Source organism: Quercus lobata, chromosome 12 (assembly GCF_001633185.2).
Source record: "Quercus lobata isolate SW786 chromosome 12, ValleyOak3.0 Primary Assembly, whole genome shotgun sequence".
Taxonomy (NCBI): Eukaryota; Viridiplantae; Streptophyta; class Magnoliopsida; order Fagales; family Fagaceae; genus Quercus; species Quercus lobata.
The window spans coordinates 12,538,072-12,557,180 of NC_044915.1; the positions used below are offsets into that span (position 1 = coordinate 12,538,072).

Here is a 19,109-nt window from a genome sequence, read left to right on the forward strand (position 1 = left end):
AAAATACCTAAAACATTGGGATTTTTTTTGCTTGAAGTTGTAAAAAACTAGGAAACCAACATTGAAGGACTCACCACCCTCAAAAAAAAAAAAAAAAAAATGTTGAAGGACTCACAATTTATTAACTGAGGACACGTAACACTTAATGCAAATTCAAAAGGCATTGTTTGTTTGGAGTCTTTTTGTCTTTTGGTAAGTTATTTTGGATCAGATTAAATTTTACTAATTTTTAAAATTTTAAATACATAACATTTTAAACTATTAAATATAAGATATATTTAAGGGTGTAGGTTTTTACCCCTAAAAGTTAGTCTATTATTTAGAAGCAATTTCCACCACAATTTTTAAATTTTATCTTTAAAGATAACTTCTCCAGTATCATTCTTGCTTTAGCAAATTTGCATATATGGCAATCACTTACAGAATTATCAAATGTGCAATGAAAGGCACAAAAAATAACAATATTAAATTTCATAAGGTAGGGTATTTACCAAAAAAAAAAAAAAAGTTTTTTAACAACTATTTGATAGATTGACTACCACTTCGCTCATCCGAATTCATCTAATGTGTCTTCTATGCAATCTAACCAAATTGTTGATATATCACCCTAAAAAAATAGAAAGTAAGGCTTAAATGTAAGAAAAACAACAAACAAAAATAATAAGAGGAAGAGAGGGCACCACTTAGAAGACATACACTAAAATAATGAGTGAAACTGGATAACCACCAAAAAAAAAAAAATCAATATATATCATTCCTATTCTTTAAAAAATAGTAATTAATTGGAGAAAATACTTAAACACCCATCAAACTTACCAAATAAATTTAAAAAAAGAAAAAAAAAAAAAAAAGATAAGATAAGATGAGATAATAATATGGAAAGAATAATGATAACAAAGTGTAGTCCTATTTTGTAGGTATTATTTTACGTGGATTTTTTTTTTTTTAGAATCTAAATCATGATAAAATTATAAGTTTTTGTTGGAGATAAAACAACCCCTTTTTACAAATTAAGCAATAATTATCCTATTCCAAAAATCTACCACATAAATTTAATTTCTCATTGGTAAACCAACACGTGGAGAAGAAAATTAACACATAATCTAATAATCCAAGACTCTTTTTTGCTAAACGATAATCCAAGACTTAATATATTACGTACTTGCTGCAACTTGTATTAAGAATCAAGAAAGCACGGAATAATTTCTCATTGGTAAACCAACACATGGAGAAGAAGATTAACACAATCTAATAGTCCAAGACTTTTTTTTGCTAAACGATAATCCAAGACTTAACCAAAAAAAAAAATCATTACTTATTACTTATTAGCCACTTTGAAGTTTGAACAACAAAAGCCAAAAACAAAAGCTTAAAACTATCAAAAAAAAAACTCAACCTTTCACAGCTGTCACGTCCAAAATAGAACAAAACCATAATAATTATAAAAATTGAAAGATTTTCCTCCAAAAAAAAATAAATAAATAAATAAGACTTAAGAGTTAAAAACGAACTTGTTTGATGTGGCCCTGAGGGAAATAGAAGATACGCTCGTTTTGACAGTGATCTCCTCAACCTTTCACAATTGTCATGCCCAAAATAGAACAAAACCATAATCAATATATATATATATATATATAAAACCGAAGCTTTTGGAACTTCCACAATTTTCCACGTCAGCACAGTATTAAAAAAAATTCAAAAAAAAAAAAAAAAGTAAGCACAACAAAAAAAAGACCTTTTCTAAAACCTAATAAAAACACCCGATAAAAACCAAAAAATAAAAAAACATAATGCCAAAAGAAGCCTCTGCCGTTCCTCTCTCTTCTCACCAAAAAATAAAAAAACATATCGCAAAAAGAATCCTCTGCCGTTCCTTTCTCTTCTCTATTTCTCTACCGTCTCCATCCCCAAAACCCAACACTGAAAATCAATCCTGCCAAGAAGCCATCCCCACACGGTTAGGTCCGAGATAGAAAGAAGGCATCACCAACCATATGGTTTGGTCCTTCGGAGAGTTTTTTCGGAAGCGAAGGTGACGATGGGACCACAACAGAGCTTGAAGAGAAAATCAAATCAGGCACCGCCACTGCTGGTAAATAATTTTTATACCATTAACATATTTTATTTTTATAATTTTCCCAATAAATGTAAATGTTTAATTTTCTGATCTGGGTATTTCATAATATTTTGATTAGGAATCCATAACCCTAACCAAATTTGATTAGGAATCCATAACCCTATGTTATATTATAAATAATGTTTTTTTAGGGATTATTTGTTACCATGCAACTCACGGCTAAAAATTTGTATCTTTCATTCCTCTCTTCTGAAATTTTTTTGTTACATTTGTAGTTTTGTAATGATTTATAACTATTATGCCACTATTTTAAAGTTGAGTATAGACATTTTTAATAATGTTCACTTTCATTAAGTGTTGTTTCTTTTACATGTACACAAGGTGTTTGATGAAATTTCCTATGAGTTCTAGAAGCCATAATACATGGAGAGTCGTAAGGAGGAAGATAGGTAAGAAATATGATGCTCTATTGTTGATTTAATCAAGGTAAGTTGTGTTTGATTCTTATGACTATTTATCAATTAAAAATGTATTATATATAAAGGTTTTTTTTTTCTTCTAAACTTTGTCTCATTATTTTTATTTTCTTTTCTCTCCTGTTTTATCCTATACAATTGTTCAACTCAGGAGCCCTCCACCAAATTTTAGATTCCTTTTCAATTGAAATAGGATAGGCTTATAGATATACATACTCCAACTTATAGATAGACTATCCATTTGGATTAAAAATTTGTTGTTTTTTACCTCCGGTAATATGCCATTACATCATTTATGAGATTTGTGTTATCAAGATTTTGTATAGCTCAATTTGTTTTATTGTTTATAGTGATGGAACTATTGAGAGTCTATTGTGGTTTCTTCAATGAAATTGGTAGGTTTAAGAATATTTGCAAAATTGAGAATATTGTTTAATGGTGGGAAACATAATTTTTTGTTGGCTAGAAGCATAGGCAACCACAAAATTTTAAAGGGTGATTAGAGATGATAACCCAAAATATGGTAGGTGGATGGTATGTTGATACAATAGTTTTAGAATTAATCCCTTTTAAATTTGATGGTTTTTCTACACAATGATGATGAACTATTTAGTACATTGATACAATTCTTTATTAAGTTCAAAATCCTAACTTTCTTGATGTGTGGCTCTATCAACCTTTCATATGAAACCCAGGAAACTTTGAAATTTTAAATTAATAATATAGATCATGTAGTCCAAACAAGATGTTCAAATTTATGATTTATGTCTCTTCCCATTCCTCTCTCACTCATTTTAGATAAAATTTTCTTGGGGAATGATCTTAATCTGTATAGCAGATTGCTTGCAGCCTTGCAATGTTGTTGACTACAAGTATTCTCTACATGGGCTGCTAGTGGATTCTAATGAGTACCTTCAGGTATTATATGAGGTTTCTTTTAAACCTTCTCTCTTTTTGTGTCATTGCAATTTTTTTTAATAATGATTTCTGTTTGGTTACTAAGAAAGTGTAGTAATAGAATACATATAGTTTTAGGCTTTTATTTAGTTTGGTTGGGATTTGGGCATCTTCTTTATATAGCTGTTTGGGCTTTGTTTTTTTCTTCCCCCCCCCCCCCCAAAAAAAAAAAAAGAAGAATTCTATTTGGTTGCTGAAGGAAATCAAGTTCAAATTAGAATCTCAAATAAATTACATCATCAGTGAAAGAAAGCAAAAATATTTAAATTTTTACAACATTATTAGATTGCATGCATGGGATCCCTTATGGTCATTCTCTCAAAATTTTACACTGAACTACTAACATATGTGGTGACTCTTGACAACATCATATGCATTGAGAATTGACTTTTTGAAAATATGTAACAACTTTTTGGAGAAAAAACACCATTGTCTAATCCTTTAAGCAAATATAGATTCTAATTTTAAAGTGGTTTACACATTCCAATCATTTTAAAAGGGTGTTGATGATTTTGCTTTAAATTACTGGGACTGTTTTTCTAATTGAAGGGGTTGTCGATATTTCCTAGAGGTATGAAAGGTTTGATTTAGCATCAACAAAATGTAGATAACTCAATTCAATTATGATCCTGCTTTCATGGAGGAAATGAGGACAAGAAGACAAACATCTCATGAGTTTCACATACACAGTTGCAGAACCAGTTCATAAACCATATAAATATGGACTATGTAAATTGACCAATGTCTATGTACAATGATAGATTTGCTTATTCAACTTGTGGTGGTGTTCATAAAGTAACATTCAACTAGCATTAAAAACACCTACTCTTCTATGTTTATGAAATTTTACATGTATTACTTTTGCGATCTTTTGAAATTATGTTGTTTTAGGTTTCTACAAGTTTGTGTTTATTTTTATTTTTATGTGAACTTTTATTTTGAATAAATTTTTTTATTTTCATATATTTTCAAGTCAATATCTTGAAAAAAATAAATATATTTAATTTTTATTTAGCTATCCCGTGCATCGCATGGGTTAGCGACTAGTAATTATAAAAATTGAAAGATCTTCCTCCAAAAAAAAAAAATTTGAAAGACAAAACAAAACAAAACAAAAAATAAGACTTAAGAGTTAAAAACAAACCTATTCAATGTGGCCCTGAGGGAAATAGAAGACACGCTCGTTTTGAGCTTTTTCCTAACCTGAAACGTGACTTTTTGAGAGAATCCCTTGCACCCAAAATTAGTTTACTCTTTCTCCTTCTCACGGTAATCTCCTTTGCCAACACATCAGTATGGTAATTCTTCTTTAGCGTCTTGTTAATGGCATTGTTATTACAACAAATAATGTAGAGAAGAACGAAGCCCAATAGTACTAACCTCAAAGCCTACACATTAGTGAAGAGTCATAAAAAAAGAAACATCTTTTAATAGCATCTTGTGAAGGTCTGTAAAACAATAGATCATAAAATATCCAACAAGTCTCAAAATAACAATAAGCAAAACATGGCCAAATAGAGAGACAAATTGAACTGAGAAATGTAGAAATAAAAAAGTGAGAGAGAGAGAGAGAGAGAGGAGGGCTGAGATTTGATCTAAGAAAGAACTTACCTCAAATCTGTCTATTGTTGTTATTGTTTTTTTTTTTTTTTTTTTTTTTTTTTTTTTTTTTTTTTGGAGAAACCATTGTTGTTATTGTTTGTAGTGAAATCTGAAGCAAAGAGGTAGATGAAAGGAGTTTGAAAACACAAAATTGAGAGAATTAAAGAACTGAAGCAATTTGAGTTTGAAAATCAACGTGAGTGTACTGAGAGCATGGTCTTATTTTGTAGATAGTGTTTTACGTAAAAGTTAATAATCATTTTTACCTAGTTTTACCCTAGTTAAACATAGGCTGTAGAGGTATTTTGAAACAAAAAAAAAAAATCTGGTCCAAAGAGGAAAAGTTCCTTAAATAATAATATAGATACTCATAAAACCAGTACAATCAAATAACAAAATGCTGAAACTACTTTTGCTACCGACACCCTATATATGGTATATATCAGTTCAGTTCAAGTTTTATGGGGAGAGAGAGAGGACATACCTAAACAATTTTACAACGAATGAGGAATACAATGTAGCTGTGGTAGATGCGATCTTCTGTAAGATTAAAGAAGGCAAAAATCCACTTTCAACGTCTATTACGACACTGAAATTTCTCATCTTCAACATGATTATCAACTTAAAATTTTAATAGATCACACCAGATAAAATAAGGAGAAAAAAATTTTCAACTAATGGAATAATTTCTAGCAGTCAGTTAGCAGACGTGATCCTCAGACAATCAGAACCATGATCCTCTGCCAAACAGAACCTAAAATGATAACAGGATAAAATCAATTCAATTTCATCCTCTGCAAAATATATTAGCCCAGGTAGATTCCTTATTGACAAAGTACAAAGATTCATTCTTCCTTTACAAGTAACTACTGCACTTTCCTCTCAAGAAGCAATTTTAAGCACAAGCAAGGGCGATTTTCTCCAAAAACTATGATATGTACAAAGATTCATTCTTCTTCATTGACAAGTAACTACTGCACTTTACACTCAAAGGACCAATTCCAAGCACAAGCAAGGGCAACTTTCTCCAGAACTCATTGACAATAAAGTATGCAATAGAACTTCACACGGAATTAAAATTCTAAAGAGAGACATTGAAAATGCATTGCCTTTATACTTTTTTTTTTATTTTTTCTTTTTTTGTGAATTCCAAAAAGCTCATAACAACCCAAATCCTGATATGATTAACAACACAAGGTGAACCAGAGAGAGTTAAATATTCTGAAAATCCTGTTCACTTGCCTTGATCATCCCCTGCACACAAAAAAAAAATACACATTCACATACTACATCTGCAAACTAAAAATCAAAAGAAAAACAAAGCAAAATGCCCAAACATGTGCATAAATTTGGGGAATAACTTCTTTAGCTTTTTGCTGAAAGTATTCTAAAGTATACTTGACACTTGTACTTTGAAAAAGTGAGAAAAAGTGAGGTTATAAAAAGCTAAACATAAAAGCTAAAAATCAAAAAGCTGGCTTATATTCCGTTCCCAAACACACACACAACATTTCAACCACTGGCCCATTTCATGCAATTCTTAAAACCTCATTAAATTCTCTGTGCTCAATCCATTCCTCTTCAATGTTTACACAAATATTGTGAACGTCAAAAGAAAGTGATATTTGAGTTCACCTTGTTATTATGCCGGTGCTGTTGGTTAGGCACTTCACTGTAAAATCATACAACCATGGAAGTAAAGCAAAGCATGTTTTGGAAACAAAACATATCCAAAACACAAGGGCATGTAGCTTTTTTACTTGGATATCCTGAGACTAAATTAGTTCATATGACATTGAAGAAAAAATTAGTCACGGCCCAAACCTATTCAGCTTGACTCAATACATCTGGCTACAACCATCACATCCATTTTGAAGAACATGAACACCAATCAGTAATTTCTACCATAACTAAACCATCTCTAGTTCCTTCAATATTCAACACTAACTAGCTACTTTCTAAAGGTAAAGAAATTTAAAACTACCTCAAAAAATTTAGGCAAGTTTAGGATCAGAAGTCAGGATTGGCAAAGGAGAGATTTAGACAATAAAGATTTTTAAATCCCCCCAACCCCGCCTCCCACTTTGGTGTACCATTAGCTGATGCAAGTACTGTTGCCATAGTTTTACTTTTATATAAGAACAACTTTCTATGTAGATTAATAGATGAACAATAATTTTCTTTTATGATTGGCAAGAATTACACACTCACCAAATGGTTCCTTGAACCCATCCATTTTTTATGAACGAGGGGTGTGCCATTTGAGCAAGAAGCTCACTGGCATAGATGGACAATAATAAAAACCATAACCAAGCTTAGGATCTTTAAAAATGCATTAACTCATACTTCTCACTCAGTTATGACAGAAACAAATCACCTCTTCTTCATTATCTTCTTCTATTCTTTTTAATTTTTCTCCGGATATTAAATGGTAGAATTGATTGTTTAAAGCAAGGGAAGAAGCATTAAACCATAACAAGTACAGATGCTAATTATATGTTCACACTTACAAGCTGCCATAGATAAAAAAATGAATAACAATAGAACAAGGAGATTAATTCTTGATTATTGCTCTTTATCTGATATTGCAACTATAGAGGGCTCTAAAATTCTGACGGGACTCTTCTCTTTATTAATGGACTCCTTTAATGATGAAATTTGAATTGTTCTCCAGAAAACTAAAAATGTTAATCCAACTTAATCCATAGAAAGGGAAAGGAGAATAAAAAGACCAGCAATGAGGCCCTTTAGCAATTACAACAATGGTTAACTGAATTCAGGATGCCACTCCCTTGCAATAACACTAGCACTAAGTGCACACTTTTAACTACCCTTGCAGAAGTAATACCATCATCTTAAGTTCCACCTATACCAAAGATAGATACTTCTGAGCATCCATACCACAGTGACTACAACTTAAAGTTAACTCAAAGTCTGTGAAATATACAAACCATCATGAGTAGAAGACCAAAAAACATGGGCGAAAACATATATGACAAATAAGAAATCATAGATGAAATGAATAGTGAAAAAAGGGCAAGGCTCCCCTCCCATTGGAAATCCTCCCATTTCCTCCCATTTTTATCCAGATGGAGGACATGTGACATGTGTTAAATAAAATATACAAAGGCAGAAAACAAGCCACCTTAAAACCCAATGAATTTCTCTCTCAACCAAAGCTTTCAGCAACCAACCTCCCTTAAGCAAACCCATCGGACCACCAGCAACTTCTAGTAGCAGACCCACTGCCGCCCATACACCAACACAGCCAAAGACTACTTCGCCACTTTCAAGGACAATCCCTAGAACCAGAATGACCTCAGATTCTCAAGATTTGCTTTCTCTAGATAATTTTCTCCTCTTTTTTTCCCATTTCTCAAAATTTTCTATTGTGTTTTCTTAAGCTTTAAAATTGTTTTGGGTTCACTTGGTTTGTCTTTGCGACTCACATTCTCTTTACCTTCAATTGCTTTATTTTTGGGTTTTTACTAAATTAGAATAAAAAGACAAGAAAGAGTACAGGATGAAAGCTGGGTGCAGTTATGAAAAAAGTAACAGAAAGTGAAACGATCAAAGAGAAGGAGGACAAAATGGATGAAGAGAGAAACAAAGAATCATGGGTTTGTATGCTGGGTGTCTGAAGGATTTGTCCGCTGTAAATTATAGAACTCTTTTTCTTTTTTAAGGCAAACATCAAGAATCTGTTTGCAGTCTTGGCAGCAGACTGTAACAATGTTGATGTATGGAGGCAGTGGGTCTGCCACCGGAAGTTGCTGGTGGTCCGGTGGGTTTGACAATGGAGGTTGCTGAAAATTTTAGTTGAGAGAAAAATAAATTTGTTTTTTGGGTGGCTTGTTTTCTGCCTTTAGATATTTTATTTGACACACGTCCTCCATCCTGATAAAAATGGAAGGGGAGCCGGACCCGTGAAAAAATGCATGTATAATTCAACTGTGGGCTTCAAAAATCAAAAAGTGCACATAGAGAGGCAAACTTGGTATTAGAGTCTCTTTAAAAAGATCTAAGAGATGCAAGCCTAATGGCTATTGACACTGCTAAAAAGCCCACAACAAAGTCCTAGAAGTCAAAGATAATTACTCCTTGGTAGTTCTTTTTATGTCCACCATTTTTCCTCTGCTATGCTATATATTTACTAATACGAGCTGACTGCAAACCACCTGATTGTAAATCTCTATAGTCATACTTAGACTAAACTAGAATAGACAATTCTTCTGTAAATTACAGTACTATAACACTATATTATTAGACTCTGAAATCATTTGACTTGCACCAAAACATAACACAAATGGAGTACTACACATAATTCTTAATACAGAATACCAATTTGTGTCATTGCCAAATCAAATACTACTAATATGTAGAATAAAAAACTTTCTTTGCCATCCATCCATTCATCAATTTAACATTCATAAACGCACACAAAGAGTTGATCTTACAGATACAACAAAATACATAATATCAAGAATGATGCATATGGTGCAAGCTCACCTCCTGGAAAACCCTTTATCTCTTCGACTCTTCTCGGCCATCAAAGCCCGTTCCCTTTCCTTCTCGCGCCTCTCTCTTTTGAACCGCTCCTCCCTCAACTCCTCCAATGTCTTCTTCCCACTCTTTTTCCCTTCCTCCTTCTTCACCTCACCATCTCCACCACTCTCACCATTCCCATCATCGCTCCGCCTTTCAAGGTACCACGGCAACTTAACTCCTTTCCCGGCAACTCCATACCCTAACCTATACTTCTCATCTTCCGGCCCCACAACTCTCGGCGCCTCCTCTTTCTTCATCTTCTTATTCTTCTTGAACTCATCTTTTTCACTACCTCTCTTGTTCTCTGATACTTTGATTGGATCAAAAATCCTGATTCCTTCAAAGAGGTTAATGTGGCCAGTCTTTGGCTCCGATTCAGCAGGCTCTGGTTCTGGTTCTGGTGCTGGTTCTGGCTCTGGCTCTGGCTCTGGCACAGGCACAGGCACAGTGGGAGCCAAGCCACGAGCAGTACGGAGGCGCTCGATGCGGAACTCGGTGTCGCGCTTCCTGGCTTGCTCGCGCTTGAGCTGCTCCTCCTTCACCGCAGCCTCCTCGTCGCGGCGGACTTTCTCTCGGTTATCGAAATTGTACACATTCCACCGCTTCTGTGGCAGAATATTCAGACCTCCATGACCTCCCATTACTACTCTATTTACCAATCCTACCTACAGTACACAGATGGTAATGGATTTCCCAAAAATAATGCGAATTAGGGTTTAGCTTTGGTGATTGTTTGTTTGTGTGTGCTTCGAAAAATAATTGTATACGAACAAATTAAAGTAGAGTGTAGATATATATATTGAGAATCAAGAACAGTATGCCGTAATATGATCAAAATTCAAAGGTCGGTGATGGAACTCTGCGGATTAAGGAGGTCTTGTTTGGAGTTCGGGTTAAATTTGTTCTGGGAATTGTTTTTCCTTCCACCTAAGCGTATTATATACGCGAATTGATTTTCGCCACGTCGGCATGGGTAGTGGCACCGTCGTCATTTCACACTTTATAGTTTATTAACAGCGGGGAAAACGTACCGGATACAAGGGTTGCTGGTGTATTAAAGATTGGGCTTTCGAATTTTATTAAAAATGGGCTGCGAATGTGTAGCCCGTTTTAGCTGTGTTATGTATATCTCTACCGGCCTAGTCATCAAAATTTGAAAAATCAAATTTAGTTCTCACTAAATAGATTTTTCAAATTAATTCGCTTATTAGTTTTATTATCAATCAAATATATTTTTAACCATTTTACTTAAAATTGGGGGAAAATCATATTGGGCATTCCAATTAAATTCGCTAAACAATCAAACTATAACAACACAACACTAAACAAGTTCTAATTGAATTATATTTAATCTTTTCTATAAGAACTCTAATTAAATTACGTAAAAACATTTTCATCAACTTATTATTTAAATATGTGTTTTACATAAATATTAACGCTTTTCATGCATTGCCCATATTAGCAAAGCAATAAATTTTAAAAAAAATAATAATCTGATAGTTAGGAAGAATGAGATTTAAATCCTAAATGTCTTTATTGAAAATGTGAAAAAGTATTAACTAAGTTATGAGACTCATAGAGGCAATCCCAAAAAATAAAAAGGAAGAAAACTCTTAGGATCTGTTTGGAATCCATTTATTTTGCTTAAATTGAAAATTTTTTGCTGAAAGTACTGTAGATAAAGGTAAATGTTAGTTGGAATAGTACAGTAGAACCCATGAATAGTACTAAAAAGTGCAGTGAGACCCATGAATAATAACAAAAATAAGCTGAATAGTAAAATAAATTGACAAAAAATAAACTAGCCAAACAGAAACCAACAAAAATAGTAAGGCAAAGAATTTATGGGTATGGACAATATACCAACCCAAGAGATCCAGGAGTACCACATGTCTAGAAATTTAACTTGATCTCATATCACATTTCACAAACAGAGCAACTCATGCGGCAAAAGACCTTAAAAGAGAGAGAGAGAGAGAGAGAGAGAGAGAGAGAGAGAGAGAGAGACATTGCATGAACCTGCAAGCATGGACATGATCAAAATCATGCCTATTCAAGGAAGATCACAGGCTTACGAGACTGCAAATAAACATTTCAAAGTCTGAATTCTTGCCATTAAAGGTTAACAAGATATTGGAGATCTTTCCCTCACCTCCTCCCCTGCCCTCCCCCTCCATCCACCAATAAATAAAAACTAAAGGTACATCTGCAAAAACCTATACTACAGATAGTCATTGAGGTGGTGGTGCCGGCCTGAGATTCCAATCCATATGACAGATGTAAACTGACAGAGACATAGTCCACATTACAGAAACCCACGAGCATAAATACGGAACGCTTCTCTCATCAAATCATACTACTATAATTGCAGAAACACCTATGATAGAGTACCACTAACTTTTAGATTCATTAGACAGCATGGCTTTCTACCAGATGTAGACAACTTGACATCGAGTTGCAAACTTGCTTCTATTGCTATCACACTTAAACAGCTAACAGTAAGTATTACAGGGAGGATATGAGAGTTATGAGCAACTGAAGTGTCATTTGCCTTCATGACCCCATCAAAAAATGAAGTCACTAAGCTGAACACTTTCTTATATTGCTAGCGTACTCAAACAGCCAAGAGTAAGTATTGCTGGGAGAATATGAGAGTTATGAGCAATTGAAGTGTTACTTGCCTTCATGATCACATCAAAAAATGAAGTCACTAAGCTGAACACAATTGTCTTTCTGGGCATTCCTACTGATAATATATGCGCTGTCTTCCATGCCTGCACTCAAACAATTCATCCTGTGCCTGTACAATTGACAGACCATGAGCAGAGAGACTCACCCAATTCATAGTAGAGAAAAAAAAAAAAAAATTTGTTTCCATGGCACTAACCAAGCAAAGTGATCTTCACAGCAAACAGAACCCCAGATGATAGAAAGTCCAGTTCCTTTCCTGCACTCAACAAACACAGCTACATATTCAAAATTCCTAGACAAATCAAAGGGTGTAACCCATGGTACATTGCAACTTTGTTTGAAAGAGATGAAGGAAAAGTGTTAACTAATATTTTAAAAACAGAACTGTTAAAAAATAAGAAAAATGACAAGTTCAAGGTTTTGAGGACAAGCAGGGATTGGAACAGAGGTCCAACCATGATAATGTCATAATTAATTAATATAAAAATAAATAAATATTTCAAAATTCAAAATTAGTAATAGACTAGAAAATATTTTTATTGTTTTAAGACATAGATATTTATATTGTATAATTATTTTAAGACTTTTTTTTTTTAATAAGTAATAGAAATTTTATTGATAATTCTTTTGAGACATATAAATATCTACTGTAAATACTAAAAGGTTAAATTAATTGTAAATTTTCAAGGAAAAGAAAACTAGACAACCCATCAAGTAACGAGGAGGTGTGCAATGAAATTGAAAATAAAATCATTCAAGTTAAAACTATCTACCCTTTAGGTCAACTAGCACTTTCTGGTATTTCCAACGGAGATATCCAAGGTTTGAATCCCTCTTCCCCACTTAAGATGTATTAAAAAAAATAAAAAAAAAATAAAAAAAAAAAATATATATAAGGCTATTTGGCATTAATGTTTAGGTGGTTGATAGGTAGAAGGGCCCAAGTGCCCAACGTGAAGCCCAGTCATGCTATGGAGATAAGATTAACTTAAATATTTGGACAACCAAAGAGAAGAGACTTGATTCTCTACAAGGAACACGACCAAGAAGGACTTCCGCCTTTGCCAATCTAAATATCAGCCTGGCGGATGTGGATCTACAGCTGCCAAGACAATGGCAACAAGGGATGAGCTAGAAAAGATAAGGTGATGAGAATGTGGAGAGAGAGATCTGCAGTTGCAGCAACATCAACACGCAGAGCAAGGCCTTGCTCAACAGTTGCCAGTCAGATCTTGTGGCACTGAAATCAATGTGAAATTGGCAGCAAGATTGGCTCGAACTGTAAAACCCATGAACAGCATCCGACTGTAGTTCTAACAGCTCGCAGTTTTTTCCCCCCTGGTTTTTTGGGTTATAAAAACCAGACTGGTGGCCGGTTCGTGGTTAAGTTGGTTGGGCTGGCCAGTCTAGTCTGGTTTATGAAATCACGATATTAAGTTATTGATGACAACTGATACTAAAAAAGAAATTAACCTTGAGAGTGGGGGAAAAAGTAAAAAGACAAAGAAACCCCCTATTATATTTATATTCTAGACCATTAAATTATTTAGACCTTTTTTTTCCTAAGTTATGTTGGTTAGACTTATGCAATGTTCCAGAGATCTAAAAAGACATTTCACCATATGTACAATAGAAAACTTGAGTTTCACATGTACTTTCAGATATCCATAATCCTTTACCCTAAAACAGTCAGGATATGAACAAAAAGAGGTTAAAAAAATGCTTTTGTAAATATAGATTGCGTACCAAGTTGCAGAGTACATATCATAGAATTTGTCAAAGGCTTTATCCAAACAGTAGTGACAAACCAAAAGATCCCTGATATCAGTCACACTGCATGTTGATTTGCAGCATTTTACCTAAAGCCAATCACATTTTAACATTATTTAGCGTCATAGGAAACAGTCACTGCAAAATAAGCACCATATATCCAGAAATTGGTAAGCACATAGAGACTTCTCCTAGGAGACACATTTTGTCGTCTTTTTTCTGTTTCTATCATAAGGCAGCTCAATTGAGAAGGGGAAAAAAAGAACAACAAACAAAACACAAAACACAAAAAGCCTCTATTTTCTGAGGCAACCAAAAGATTCTATCCACATTTTTTATTTTACTTTGTATATTATACACTAATTTGATCAGACTTTTGAAGCATACGAGAAAAAATATTGACAAGAAGACTTCTAAGAGGAAGGAAAATAAAAAATGCAGATAACACAGAAAAAGCGTGAAATAAATATGCAGACAGAAAAACTGAATGACTTCTTTATACAGATTTGGTCACATAAAGCAGGTTCTTGGTCAAGATGAGTTTGCAGAAATATAAGGTTTGGTATTCATATCGTTATTCCAAACTAGCAACATGCACAAATCTTATTATAGTTTTTTTTTTTACTGTAATAATTGAATAAACATTTATACAGACACTATTAACATGTCAACTTTCAACCAGAACCTCTCAACTCAACTATTATACATATTTAAAGTGAAACAGCAGCATTTTCTTCTCTAGATGTGAACTACACTGTGAAGCAAAGTAAATACTCACCAGACGCTTGAGTTTGTGAGAGTAATAATGTTGATGGGATGGATGCATCCTGATATGCTCCTTCAAATGGCCTGCACTATAAATTAGAAAATACATTCTATCTCAGAGATCAGACGTCAAACATATGTAAACACCATCAAGAAATATCATACCATGAAGAAGGGGGCCAAAAAGGCATTCAGACTCCCCCCCCCCCCCCCTCTTCTCCCTCCCCTTTCTTTTTTTTCTTCCCCCTGGTTTTCTCAGTATTTGTCAACACTCTTTCAATAATATCTTCTCTTTAGCAAGTGCACCAAAACTCAATATTGCATTAAATTTATGTCCCATTATTCTCCACCTTACATTATAACACAAACAAACAGCATGGAGACCACCCCTCCTCTTACTTGATATAACACAATGTAACAACCTTCCCCAACCATTAACATTAAAACCCTGCTCCTATCCAGTAGAAGCAATCTTAGAGACATCACAATATAAAGTGAGACATTTGACATATTATCCGCACAAGAGCAGCATAAGTTGTTTCAAATGCAAAATAAAGCATCCACATAAAGTCAATAGGCACAACTACGAAAAATTCAATTCAATTCAATAAAAAACTTGAACCCTAGGCTTGGTTCTACTGCTTACTTGTCACAAAGGATATTACTACAGTCAAGGCATGTAGCCAAAGTTAATGAACTGCGGCATGCATTGCAATTTGCAGCTGACAAGTTTTTTCCTATCTGGTGGCATCTGCAGATACAAAAATAATCCAAAATGAATGTTAAAATTATTTAATAATCCACATTTGCATGTTATGCGATCTCAAACAGAAAGATGAGAAATATATGTCAATAAGATTCTTTATAATATATGCCAAGAGGGGTTGTGAACAGTAGCACAAGTTTCTTATAGCTCAACTCAACTCAGCCAAACCTTAATCCCAACTAATTGAGGCCTGCTCCATGAATCCTTTTATGCACTTAGCCCTATGACTAGGCCCATCTCCCCATTTATCTTTCCCATTCATGAATTACAGTAGTGATAAAATGATACAAGATGAGGAAAGAGTATTTTCGAACCTTCTGTACAGTCCAAGAAGATCTCTGGATATTGAACCTGACTTATTTTGCCCCTCTGCAACCTAGACATAAAAGATAACTTTAAAATTTTAAAATAATGTCAAACTCACGAAATAGGTAAGTCATATCACCAAAACATGCAGGTGTTTTATAGAAGTGGTTAAAGAATTATAACAAACTTGGTTATAAGTCATTACCAAACAGTCTTCAGCAAGGTGTCCAGGCCTCTGACATTTCCAACTACAATAAAAAATTCACAATCACAAGTAAATATAGGCCCAAACCGAAGTGTCAGAAGTATATCTCTGCAGTTACTCAAGCAGGAAGCAATGATTCCTCCCTTCACAGTATCTCATTTAGAGTGTTGACATTGTACACTAGAGTGATATAATTAAATAGCAGAAAGAAGTTACTAATGCTCGCCAATTGTAATTTACCCTAGAATGGGTTCAGCAGTAATGCAATTATTTGGCCTGAGTAACACATTTATATATATGATCCATGATCAAAATGTTAAGCAAGAAATGTACCATTCATAAGTACAAAGACTAGATCTCTTTTTGGACCAGCGATGGCGGTTATAATCCCAGGTGTCCTCCCCAAACTCAGGCAACGGTAAGGCACCTTTAACTCCAGATGTGGAGACATCTGAAATTCGGTCACTTGAGGACCCCTGAAAATTTTTAAATGGAAAGATTAAGAATTCAGGAAGCAGTATATTCTAAGATATCAAAATAAATTTGTAAACAGATAAACACCTTGTCAAGTTTAAGAATTTGCAAAAGCTCAGCTTTGCATTCCATGCTGCAAATATCATCGTCGGTCTATCAGCACAGAAACACAATGTTCAAAAGGTGAGTGGGCAGGGAGAAAGCAGAGTAGGTGAGCGGAAGTTTGAAAAAGAAAATATGCAGCTCACATATCTCACCTCATTGCATATATATTCTCCATATCTCCCACATACTACACAAACAGGCTCTCCTGGATCAGGAAAACGTTGCTCACTTCTGTTCTTGATGCGATCGAATTCATTTATGGAACCTAAAAGAAGTATATAAAGAAAGCTAGCATAATCAAAGAAACATCCATGACTTCCCCACCTAAAAAGTTATGAAGATTGATAATTATTACTTTACAGATTAGAACCTTTCACTAAATGGAAATGTTTGTCATTTATCAACCAAGTCAAATCAACACTATAATTAGAGGAACTATTTTTCACCAATAAGTAAATTACAAGGACTAACTACTTTCAGATCTAGTAATGTTAATCATAACTAATCGTCGAATTTTTATATATGACTATAAACTGGCAGCAAAACAGATAGAGGCTCAGAAACAAACCAGAAGTTGGAGGATCTTGCTTTTCTTCACATTCTGAAGAATTACTTTCATCACCTGGAGTTAGTGAACAGTGTTACAAATTAATATGAGCCTAATTCCACTGCAAAATACCAATTCAAGTACATCATAGTTATTATCCAAATCATGAAAATGTCTATGAAGGCATCCATGGCTGGTGACATTTTTTTTTTTTTTTGAATTGGTTAGTTACACATGCACCCAGTGGATCTTAAACATACAACCTCACCCTCCACCCCATTATTATAGGAGGAGGAAGTGCCAATTGAGCTATAGCTCATTAGCGACTGGTGAAAAAATCTTATTCTACACCAATTTTAAGCATAACTGGACTTCAATACATAACATATTATGGATGCCCATCTACTCAAACCACTCCAACTTCTTAGTCAATGCTGAGACAAGAGAGGATGAATACTTCAAACTAGAGACCATTTCCCAAGCTTCAGTACTAAATTCAGACAAATAAGAAATATAAAATCATCATACGATAAGCTATATAATTAAAATTTTGATTAAGATTTCTTATAATTTGATCATAAGACACATGATTTCCACATGTATATAATGTGATCATATAAAGATTTCTTATAATGTGATCACAAAAACACCTTATAACATTGAAAAGATATCACTGCCAACTTCATTTTTTGATATTGAAACTCTCATCCAATTTGCAATTCAATCCCAAATATACTTAATATTTCTAGAAACACTAAATATCAATAAGATAAAATGAATTAACATTGAGAGTGGGAGGAACTTACTTTCATATCCTACTAAATTTGCACCCGAATTAGAAGTTTTCTGCAAAGAAACAATAACCGAAAACTCAATCATAAAGTAAAATCTAACTAAACATAAGATAAATCAAACTGCCAACAATTTGAATTACCAAAACGTCCGCAGTTAATTCCTCGTAAACCCGGACCGAACTAACTTCCTTCCTGGTCATAAAAAAACTGAAAGTTTAACATAACTGGAAAAGTAACAAAATTACAAACTGGACAACGATTGCATTAATTACAGCTCAAAATGTCAAATTCAGTGAATTGAATTTTGTTAACCTTCTTTTTGCAATGTAATCCTGGTGAGACATAGGTCCATCGTTATCTTCAATTTCAAGTTTCCGATCAGGCGGTGGTTTGGGATTACGGCGTCGTTTTTGGCACGGCTTTTTCTCGTCACGCTGTGGTGGTGGTGGTTGTTGTTCAGTGAGAGGAGCATTTCCAGTGGCGATGTTGTAAGCTGAAGATTTTGAAGAATTACTGAATTAACAAACAAAACAGTGTTTGGTAGCTAATTGAAATTTTCTTAGTAAAACAGCTAATAAGTAGGGATTCAATATGATACCTCTAAGGTTTTGAAGTACAGAGGAGAGACTGAAGTCTTTCTTGTACGCTAAGGAAGGGTTCTTGTAGAAATTCGACCGTGTCCCCATTGTGTGATACAAATTCACGAGCCAGAGGAATTGAGAGAAGGTCTGAACGTTTATTTTGGTAGAGAAGGTCATGAAACGGTGCGTTCCGGGGAAAATATTAATAAAGGTAGACAAGGATCGTCTGTCGTTTCGTTTTTCCCTGATTCCGTAGAGTCGTTTACAATTTTTCTTAAGGCGGCGTTTTCGTCTTAACAGTAATGGAGTAAGATCCGGTGCAATTCATCAGGTTCAATTCATCCACATACTTTTTTTTTTTTTTTTTTTTTTACTTTTACTTTTTACTTCTCTTAATTTTTTTTCTTAACCTTTTTGAATCAATAGTTGAGATTGATAGTTGCTT

The 19,109-nt window shown here is 33.9% G+C and overlaps 2 protein-coding genes and 1 long non-coding RNA gene across 3 annotated transcripts; 1 reads left to right on the forward strand and 2 right to left on the reverse strand.

Annotated features, from left to right (window-relative positions):
* The first annotated feature begins 1,799 nt into the window (after positions 1-1,799).
* On the forward strand, positions 1,800-4,370 carry LOC115969795. The gene is made up of 4 exons (XR_004087076.1): positions 1,800-2,092; positions 2,459-2,526; positions 3,392-3,471; positions 4,080-4,370. It is a non-coding gene; the product is annotated as an uncharacterized LOC115969795 (long non-coding RNA).
* A 1,502-nt stretch (positions 4,371-5,872) lies between these two features.
* On the reverse strand, positions 5,873-10,599 carry LOC115971444 (leukocyte receptor cluster member 1). The gene is made up of 2 exons (XM_031091367.1): positions 9,622-10,599; positions 5,873-6,366 (listed from the first exon to the last, which is right to left on the reverse strand). The coding sequence occupies exons 1-2, from the start codon at positions 10,299-10,301 to the stop codon at positions 6,360-6,362; spliced, it is 687 nt and encodes a 228-aa protein (XP_030947227.1). The 5' UTR covers positions 10,302-10,599; the 3' UTR covers positions 5,873-6,359.
* Positions 10,600-11,486: 887 nt separating this feature from the next.
* On the reverse strand, positions 11,487-18,874 carry LOC115971445. Its single transcript, XM_031091369.1, has 15 exons — positions 18,682-18,874; positions 18,396-18,576; positions 18,224-18,275; positions 18,096-18,135; positions 17,311-17,364; positions 16,895-17,007; positions 16,725-16,790; positions 16,497-16,639; positions 16,164-16,206; positions 15,967-16,028; positions 15,533-15,637; positions 14,900-14,975; positions 14,098-14,210; positions 12,548-12,607; positions 11,487-12,460 (listed from the first exon to the last, which is right to left on the reverse strand). The coding sequence occupies exons 1-15, from the start codon at positions 18,839-18,841 to the stop codon at positions 12,355-12,357; spliced, it is 1,374 nt and encodes a 457-aa protein (XP_030947229.1). The 5' UTR covers positions 18,842-18,874; the 3' UTR covers positions 11,487-12,354.
* Between the last annotated feature and the right edge of the window lie 235 nt (positions 18,875-19,109).